This window comes from Blastomyces gilchristii, assembly GCF_000003855.2.
Source record: "Blastomyces gilchristii SLH14081 genomic scaffold supercont1.34, whole genome shotgun sequence".
In the NCBI taxonomy this organism is placed as follows: domain Eukaryota; kingdom Fungi; phylum Ascomycota; class Eurotiomycetes; order Onygenales; family Ajellomycetaceae; genus Blastomyces; species Blastomyces gilchristii.
The window spans coordinates 36,778-46,755 of record NW_003101649.1 but is presented as its reverse complement, the minus strand read 5'-3'; the positions used below and the strand labels follow the sequence as shown (position 1 = coordinate 46,755).

The 9,978-nt window shown below is 40.6% G+C and overlaps 3 protein-coding genes across 4 annotated transcripts in view; 1 reads left to right on the top strand and 2 right to left on the bottom strand.

Annotated features, from left to right (window-relative positions):
- On the bottom strand, positions 1–1,986 carry BDBG_09063 (uncharacterized protein; the record flags this gene model as incomplete). The annotated part of the gene is made up of 3 exons (XM_002620527.1): positions 1–137; positions 222–1,544; positions 1,833–1,986. 3 exons carry the CDS (start codon positions 1,984–1,986, stop codon positions 1–3), a joined length of 1,614 nt encoding a protein of 537 aa, XP_002620573.1.
- Positions 1,987–6,509: 4,523 nt separating this feature from the next.
- On the bottom strand, positions 6,510–8,605 carry BDBG_09062 (uncharacterized protein; the record flags this gene model as incomplete). The annotated part of the gene is made up of 5 exons (XM_031723851.1): positions 6,510–7,192; positions 7,437–7,584; positions 7,824–7,901; positions 8,191–8,480; positions 8,581–8,605. The coding sequence occupies 5 exons, from the start codon at positions 8,603–8,605 to the stop codon at positions 6,939–6,941; spliced, it is 795 nt and encodes a 264-aa protein (XP_031581194.1). The 3' UTR covers positions 6,510–6,938.
- Positions 8,606–8,785: 180 nt separating this feature from the next.
- The window catches only part of BDBG_09061, a 2,273-nt gene continuing 1,080 nt past the window's right edge, over positions 8,786–9,978 (top strand). Inside the window, exon 1 of one of the 2 annotated variants that reach the window (XM_031723850.1) lies at positions 8,786–9,315. In XM_031723850.1, coding sequence (XP_031581193.1) covers positions 9,205–9,315 — 111 coding nt within the window. In that variant the 5' untranslated portion in view covers positions 8,786–9,204. The remainder of the gene's footprint in view (positions 9,316–9,978) is intronic. The other variant, XM_031723849.1, reaches the window with a different exon arrangement.

The following is a 9,978-nucleotide window of genomic DNA, read 5'->3' as shown; positions in this document are numbered from 1 at the left end:
TTAGGGCAAGGTGCCAGGACAAATCATATCGTTGGCATATGCACGGTATCGAGAGAGGATATCGGTTTGCTTGAGGTCATTAACTTGCGACGCAAATGCATAGTGAGCAGCGATCGCGCCCGTTGCGACCAGCACAGCTAGAACCAAAACACAATATGTTAGCATAGGACATAAGTCAAGTAACACACTATTTATACATGACACGGTATAGAAACACTGACGTCTTCGAAGCTTCTTCGGGATGGACTTTGTCAGCATCGCCTCATCGTCAACGAGCGGAAGATGATCTATGACGTCTCTACCCCAGATGGCAATGAAATTGATACTGATCCGCTCGAATCCCATATCCCACACACCGCGGCGCGCGAAATCGTAAACGTCGGTCGCGTTGCGTTCCAGAGACTCTAGGAAGGAGAAATGCTGCTGCGCGGCAAGGGACCATTTGCCTCGGTTCTCTGCCCACGGGCTACAGAGCGCGTGCTGGATGGGCGTGCGGTATATAGCCGTTCTGCTCTCGCTGTGCACAGGCAACCATCGGTGGTTCGCGTAAGGCGCATTGCCGACTTCGAGCGGGAACTCGAAACCGTCCGCGCCTTCCCAGTATGGAAGCTGTGAGGCGCGCCATGTTGGTTGTCGCAGCGAGGTAACATTGCTGTTCGCGGTGTTGTTGGTGATATTATGACTACTATTATTGTTGGGCGGCGCCAATTCGGGGAGGTAGGGTCGGATGGCTCCGGTGCGGTAGTGGTGGTAGGGCAACGGGGCGCCGTTGATAACGTTTGCTGAAACGAGGAACGAGTGGTCATGTTCCAGCTTTAGCGACACTAATTTGGGTATCGCATTGTCGTCGATGAAAATAATATCATCGTCAATTTTGATGTAGAGGGTATCGGGATCTGACACGGTGTGATCCCATATTTTGGCATATCCCTTTTCCTGCGGCTTGACAGGGATTATTTTGTACGAGGGAGAAGTAGGCACCAGCTTATCGAGCCAATCTAAATCAGCCTGATTTTCCGTGTTAGGCGCCCAGTAGACCTCATCTAGCCATCCTCCGTTGGCCACAAGATTGCGCTTGAGGTAGCAATCGAGGATTTCCACCCTATCCGGCCGTCCATAGAAGATGACAGCGACAATTTTGAAGTTCGGTTTGGGAGGCTGAGGTGTAAGGGAAGAAGATAGAGGGGTTGGGGGAGAGGCCAAAGAAAGGGAAGGGGCAGTAGTAGTAGTAGTAGTAGTAGTAGTAGTAGTAGTAGTAGTAGTAGTAGTAGTAGTAGTAGTAGTAGTAGTAGTAGTAGTAGTAGTAACGACGAGGTGGTGATGGTTGTCAGTGATATTCTCCGTGGCTAGTGGAGCTGGGGTGCGATCCGCTTGGGAATTTGCGAATGGCGAAGGTGGACACCGGAAAGTAGGGGGGCTATAGAACAGTGCAAAACAAGCTACAAGGAGGAATAAAGACACAAAAGCAATAATGAATTTGAACGAGCGTCGAGCATACAAAGAGGTGGCAGTCCAACCGGCTGACCCCGACAGGACGAAATCGCCTATAGACGAAGGAAAAACTGTGCGCGTATGGTTGGTTTGGCCAAACATGATGCGGCTTCGGACGAAAGTTCACCTCACTATGTTAGTAACAGCACAGACTTCGAAATTGAGCATCTTATGAGACCAAAATCGCAGAGGAAAAAGAGAATGAATGAAAAAAAGGAGAAGGAGCCGCAACAGGATCCCGATTGGAAAAAGGAGGCTCATTTTTTTTTTTTTTTTTTTTTTTTTTCTCCTAGACGGGAACAGGCAATGGATGAAAAATACGAGGCGTAGGCCAAACACACAAACAACAGCTGGGCAAGTGGGCACGCTACTGGACATCGACTGGTCGAGCTTTACGAGCACGCCGCCATCGATGATATCGAGAAGCCGCTGATGGGGAGAAATAAGGAGTCCCAATCGGTTTAAAGGCGTGCGAACCTGGTCTAGCGCGGTCATTGCGTCCCTGTAGGGCCGCCACCCTGTCTCGGTACGGAGTAGTTGTTGGCGCAATGTCTTGAAACCTGATTCTTTCGGCGTCGTCTAGCCCGGTTGGAATTTCAGTTAAGAAACTAATAAAATGTTAGTCAGCCTGGTGATAGGATATTGGCATGTCATACATTTTCTATGAGAGCTTCGGGGTTTCAGATGTGAATTGTATGTACATGTACAGTAACTACATGTATGTACTTAGTACTCCGTACTTACTTAGTGGTGGTTGTTGTTATCTAACCGTGCCAAGCGCACTCACTCTCTCTAGTGATGGTAGGGTAGTGAGTTGCGCTTGGCACGGTGTCAGGAAAAAGAGGTTATAACTGTGCCATGCTTACTCACTCTCTCTAGTGAGTGCACCACAGTGTATGAAAAACCACACTGTATAGAAAATATTTTGAATATCTTCATTCTTCATCTTCAAATAATCATCATTAATTATAATCATGTCTAAATCTTCTAATTACACTGAGAAGCAGTTGCAAAGAGCTGTTAACATATATAAAAGTAATTCAAAATTAAAAATCACATCTCTGTCATGAGAATTCAAAGTCTTATATATCATCTTATATGAGAGAATCAACAGAAAGAAATCAAGAACTATGAGAATTTCACTGAATTAAGCATTGAATAATAGCCAGAAAGAGATAATTAAGATATGAATTTATCAGTTAAATATTAATTTTTATTCACTTATTATCAAGTATATCAAAGCTGTTATGAATTATATATTAAGATATATTATACAGATTCAGAGACTGCATCTCTCACAGTAAATAAGACATGAATATATCAATTCATTAAACATTTATCAGATTATAAATAAATTAAGTAAAAGCTCATGAATTTAAAATAAGTATCTTATAAGAATATAAGCTTTATTATTAACTGATTTAATTGATATAAAGCTGCTTTTAATTAATATTATTTTTTTCACTGTAATATCTATAACTTTAATAAGATTAAATTTTAAGAAGAAAGAAGAATATGAATAGTAAGTAGACTGACCGTGTGACCGTGTCTGAGACCAGGACCAGATTTTTTGATAGTCTTATTATCAATTTGACTGATCTCATTACACAGTTTTAACATTAGATAGTAGTCTCATACTGTCTCAGTGAAACTTACTGTCTACTCTTATCACATTTTTCAAATGAGACCATGATTTTCACTTCTCAATTTAAATTATTTTTATTGCTTTAAATGACTTTAAATCTCATTTGAGTGTTATCAAAAAGTGTTACTTTTTAAAAAATTAAAAATAGTCTAAAAAAAACCTTAAAATGTCTAAAAATAGTAACTTTATGCTAAGAATGAAACTAAATGAGACTAAATGAGATCACTTTCTCATTTTTTTCAAGTCATGATTTCATTTTAAGATCTGATATATAGTCACTTTACATGTTTTTTTGATAGTCAGTCCCAGCGGGATTCACGCCAAGAAATGTATGAAACCAGACCAAATGAGATCAAACATGAAATTCATGATCCCGGCGGTCAGTCTAATAGTAAGTTATAACTATCTTTAAAGATATGAATTCTGTTATACAGTTATTATACTTCTGTGAATTAATAACAGTGATAAAGTATATCAGTACAGATAATATAGTATTAAATTCATTGATTATAATGAAATCAAAGATTTATTTAGAGAATTAATATACATACTTTAACTTATTTAATAACTATATTATTATCATATCTGAGTCTAGCTTTATAAATAATAAGATTGAATTTGAATGAATTAAGCAGTTTAATAAGATAATAAAAAAGTATTAAATAAACAGTTATCAACTGTTATTAATAAATAATTATAATTCTTATCTTATAGAAGAATTTATTCAATACTGTAATCTTTATATAATTATTCTATTCAGATTTTTATCTTATATAAGTTATATTCTATAATCTCTTGATAATGTATCTTTTCAGCAGTATAAGTATTATTATACAAAGATAGTTAATAAGACTATCTACTATAAATATAAGCAGTATAATAACAGATAATTTCTTATTAATCTGAAGAGTATTCAACTGTAAGTATTTAAATCTAATACTATAAGAGCTGACTTTACTGATTATAAAATATATTCAGTTAATCATAATATAATTCTCAATTAATTGAGATCTCTTACCATTGATAATACCTCAAATCTCAACATATACAATGATGATAATAATATATATAATCACTTTATCTTATTATCTGTAGATTAATTATTAACTGTCTTCTTATAATTAATCTTCTCAGAGATAGTTATAAAACTATATTATTAAATTAATACAGTAGTTAAAGTCTTAGAAGATATAAAGAATACTCTTATATCTGATTTAATAAGATAGTTAAACAAGATCTTTAAGAGTAGTATAGTTCAGACAGAATTGAATACACACTGTAGAAGTGAACTTACAGATTATTATTAAATAAATAAATATCAGATTGTTAAATTCTTTCACAGATAGATGTAAGTAGATGAAGTTCTTACTATTAAGAATATCAATCACAAGATTGTGATCTGTAGAGCAGATGAGATGAAAAAGACATTTAATAAGAATCTTTAATTAATTGAAATCAAATTTATAAAATCTACAGTCACTTAATTATAATAAGATAATTCTATAGAATCTTAATCTACAGTGAATTCTACATCTTCTAATGAGTATATAGATAATCTTTATATTATAGATAGATATGATGATGATTATTAATTAATTTTTGAAGATTACTATATTCAAAATATTTTCTGTATGGTGTGGTTTTCCATACACTGTGGCACACTCACTAGAGAGAGTGAGTAAGCATGGCACGGTTACACTACTGAACGCCACCAACATCGTATTACTACAATATTTCTCATCATCATCAGCTTACTACAACGCTCGTCTAATACTCGCTTATGCTAGCTCTCTTGGCTCGCACATTAGTTTTACTATAAATAGCTCTATCTTTTGTATGAAATAGATATATTAGAGTGCACGGATAATATAACAAGCAGATCTTGATACACATAAGATTCATATGTCTCCAACATATTCATCCGTGACACTCATTCCGACACACGGTTAACTTACTGCGTAGTTGCAAGACTTACAAAACTAATTAATATTCATGGCGTACTGCGTAAGTGAACGGATGTTCCTCCTAACTTATAACATACAACAATGATAACAAGAATTTCTAAGAATAGGTCAACGTTGGTGGTCCCTTTCAAAAGTAGTTTTGGTATCGTTATCGAGGACCTACGCAGTATAGTTGCACAAACAGGTCGTTAAACTTCCTAGGAAGCTCGATGTTTCTATCAGCGACAGCAGTAGCATGTCTATCTGAAGGAGTTCAATTGTTGGACGATATACTTTAAACTTATTAGCACCACTCAACCACTGACAAAACTACAGGGATATATACGGATTGAAGAGCGGACAATTGCGGGATGAAGACCGTAAAGCCTGATGTAGATATCAAAATCGCGACTCGTGCTGGAGCTTCATATAACTCTGCATCTCTTTTGCAGTCCCCTCCTTGTACATGTACATGTACAAAACGATTTCCACTCCTGATAATTTCTCGGTGTTGTGAAAGTATATCTCGCTTGAAAGTGCTGATGAACCGGTTTCTGACATCTTTAAGTTCGGAAACTGAGTCCTCAAGGTCAGAGATACGGCGCTCTACTGATTTAAGTCTGTTCTCAACGCCAGCCAAGGAGGATTCTGTCGCCTTCAAGAAGTCCTTGATCGTCTGTCTATATGTCGAAATGCCACTCCATGTACTGGGACACTCATGGTAAATGGCGGAGTGCTCCTTAGCCGTCCGGAGTCGCTGCTCGAGGGCTGCTTTTCACTTCTCAATTTTTTTGACTGTTGATCTGTTTGGAGGTGAGAAAGCATACTGAAAGGAGTCTTAATTCAAAATGTAACCAACTACTTTTGAAATTGATCTGACCAACTGTTGACAAATAAGTGGAAGGAGCCACAGGAAGTAGAAGAGGATGCAAGTACGGGTCTGTTAGTCTTTTCAGTTAAACAGAGTGACTAGGAGAACACATAGAATCACATAGGATAACTGATGAATTTGACATTCACTAAAGCTGCTTGGTGATTATTTTAAAATGAAGTTAGCTAAGGGCTCTCAGAGAGCTTTAGCCATTGGCTCACTTTAGTTATTGATGAAGAAGATACATTATTATTATTAACTAGTTGGGAAGGTACTTGATCAATTAAAAAGAGCTAAGTTCCTAACGAAACGAAAACCATGTGCGTGGGTCGGGTCGTAGTTAGCGCTAGCGTAGAATAGCTAAGTTAATAATGATAAAAATGAAAGTAGGTATCTTTTATATGAGAATCACATATAAAAGATACAAACATCATTTTCTTTAATATCTTCATCAACATCTTAGACATGAGCATGAAATTGAAATATGAAGATTAGAAATACTCAAATAATATAATGAATATAATATTTTTTCATAAGAATATCTCATTTTCTCAAATCAGAATCTTTTATATATGATTCTCATATAAAAAATACCTATTTTCATTTTTATTGTTATGCTGTTTTTATTGTTACGACAGAGTACTCCGTACTCCGTACAGAGGATTAACATTTATCGAGATCATCTGACGTCATACGAAGCAATAGAGATTAGTAGAGCCAGATCTCAACATTGCTTGCGGGTTAATTGCTTTGGAGGTGTAGCAGGAGGTTCTGGATCTTCAGGAGGTGCAACTGGAGGTTCAAGAGCAGCAAGGAGGTCTATCTTGATAGAGAATAATAAAGAATAGCGCGTACGAGAATAATAAGAATGAAGACAATAAGAATCTTCTACGGAGTATTTGTATGGGGATGATTGAGAACGCGCCACCCCGGATTGATGGTTAGAATGCCACTAAAATATTAGGGTGGAACTACCGAAAATTGAAGGTCATACCAGCGTAGTAAACACTCTGTACTGTACCTGGGTGGCCCTCTCACTCCCACTCCTCAAGGACTCTTCGCAGATGAAAACTGTGACAGTTGGCCTGTCCGCTTCGTCTAGAGTTGATGTGAACATTCCCTGACTATTGGAATATCTTTCCGTAGTTTCTTTGCCTAGGCGTTGACTCTTCACGATGCATCTGCTGAATAAACAGAGTGGACGACGACCACGTTGCTGTAGGTAGTTGGAGATGGGTAACACTGTTGGAAACTAATTGGCATATTCCTCCATTGCTAGGGCATGACTTTGATATAGAGTAATAGGGAGACTTATTTAGCACGCCTTCGGATCCAAGGTGTCCGGAAATTTAAACGGCGATTTCGAGCATTATCTAGTTACCAGATGAACATCGATTAGCGGAGTTCTTCACGCCATGGCCCCCTTGAGCTTATTCCCTCCCCCGGTACCGTGGACAGCGGATATATCCATATCCCATGTACATACACCGAGTGCTAATGGTTCTCCAGCGGTTCGCCAAGGACGTAGTGGCTTCTCCTTTGCGCAGAAGATGACATTTGGTTAAACTGGCCTTGCTAGCCACATTCCTTTCTTCCATGGAGATTGTTACCGTTCTTGATGGCGATCCGTAGACCTGTATGGCACACCGCAAGCTTGCAGAAGCATAACGCTGGTGATTGTCCACCATGTGGAGCCACATTGTCAGGGACTTCACGTGTTGTGGATAGCACAGTACATTACGTGGATAGATACGGTCTGAGGGGACTTGATATAAAATGCACCCTATGAAGCCACTTAATGAATCAATGTCTGTAAACAAATCGTTCTTACTTGGTCTGCTACGCAAATATTTCTTATGGATAACATACATACCTCACTATCCTTGACGCCTAACTGTAAGGTGTAGAAGAGGCTAGGCTCCAATAAGTGGTAGCCACCGCAGGCCACACGCTGTTAAAGCCGTTTATACCAGCCATAGGTGCGGATACTGAGCCTGTAGAATACTGAGCCTGTAGAATACTGAGCCTGTAGAATGACTCTATTTATATGGATCTCTGTATTGGACTCTGTGGTGTCGTTGATTTTAAGCTATGTGGAGGCCGACATGGATTGCACGAGCCTCACGATCCACATATGCGGCTCAACGCCGATCCCGCGCAAGGCATACTGCTTAACCATGCAAGTAGAAGTGATACTGGGAGGATTCTCTATCTTAAAGATCTACTCATGATGATCTTACGCTCATTTCGTATCCACATAGCCAGTTCCAGTTGTTTGGCGGAGGCCTGATTGCCCAGCCAACCATGCACCATGAACCGCGTAGAGAGTATTGCAAATTCATATCTATCTGGGGAGACAAATGCACTCGATTCAGTGAAGCACAAACATCACCCCTATATTTCGCCGTTGAGAGGAATGGCGGCAATTTGCGTTTTGAATCACAATAACAACAACCGATATACCACTGCAATTTCGCACCCTCTGGTCGATTAGGGGTTACTCCGCTGCATTCCGCGACGATATTGATACCTACGGGATCCCCGCGACGAGCTCATCAATGCTCGCATGTCTACAATATAATATACAATTAGCTTACACGGTTATACGGATATTTCAAAAATCCTCATACAACCTCCCGTATGGCCTATACCCATTTTTACCCATACAAATTGCGTCCTAAAAAGTGGGAGGCAGCTTCCACATCTCGCAACAGAAGGCAAAACAAACATGACCTACCCGATGCGGTAACCATGCCTGCCAAATGAAGGGGTAAGTTCACCATGAGGGAAGCAACGACAGCGGATTTTCAGGCCAGAGCTCCTCCGATATCCTGGATCAATTGCCGTATTTGGCAGGTTATGAGCCCCCGGGTGCCTTCCCTCGCTATCCGTGGGAGGTAAACATAAAAGCCGGCGTCCCGCTCCCATCTTTTTTCTTCCTCTTCTCTTTTCTCCTTTCTCTCCCCATCACGTCTGTGACTTTTTGCTGCCCCTATCTTCACTCACGTGATTGACCATTGCTCCGGGGCATCTCCATACCATACCATAACAACAGAGATATAACGTATATCTCTCTTTACCTTCAGACTGTTTAAGAGATATAACCTTCTTCCTTCTCCTCCTCCTCCTCCTCTCTCATATACTCCTTTGATTTTTGATTTTGTGTTTGCCTTTGCTTTTTCTTTTTTTGTCTGCTTCCTTTTTGCTGTTTTCCTGTTTCTTGACGCCCCTTCTTTCGTTATTGTGTAGTAGCCATGCCAGGCCTACACATTCCGGGCATCCCCACTCGGCCAAACGACAAGGCCGCTAGGAAGCGCAATGGGCCGGCCTTTACAACCTTCCCCCATCGCGTGGCCTACAAAGACGTAAGTATATCACACTCGTTTAGTGATTCTGTTGGTTCTTCGATACGTTCATCTGCTGTTGCTTCGTCGTCGTCTTCTTGCTCTTACTCTTCTTGCTCTTCTGCCTCTTCTTCTGTTGAGTTCGTTCCTCGTCCTGTGGTTGCCGTCCCTCGCTCTTCGGCAAGCACTTCCACCCGCTACGCTCCTCTTGTCGTCTCCCGTTCTCGTCCTCAAGCTGGTGAGGTTGCCCGCCCCTGTACCCCTATCCCTTCTCCACGGTTCTCCACTCGTTCGAAACTGCAGCCTCTATGTTCCTCTCGCTCTTCTCCGTCGATATCGACCACTTCTTCCCAGCCTTGCCCCTTCGTTATCCCCCGTACCCGTCCTAGAGCTGGCGATGCCCCAATTCCCTGTTCCCGTTATTCCGCTCGTTCCCCTCCCCTTACTCGCCCCTCTGGCCCTACTCCCTGGTCCAGAGACTCCACTCTCTCAAGACCCCAATCCCTCTACAATTCCACTCGTTCCCCTCCCCCGGCCCGCCCTTCTGGTCCTATTCCCTGGTCCAGAGACTCCACTCTTTCAAGAACCCATTCCCTCCGCAATTCCACTCGTTCTCCCCCTCCAGCCCGCCCTATCCCTCCCTCTGCATATTCCACTCTTTCAAAACTCCAGCACCTTCAAGTA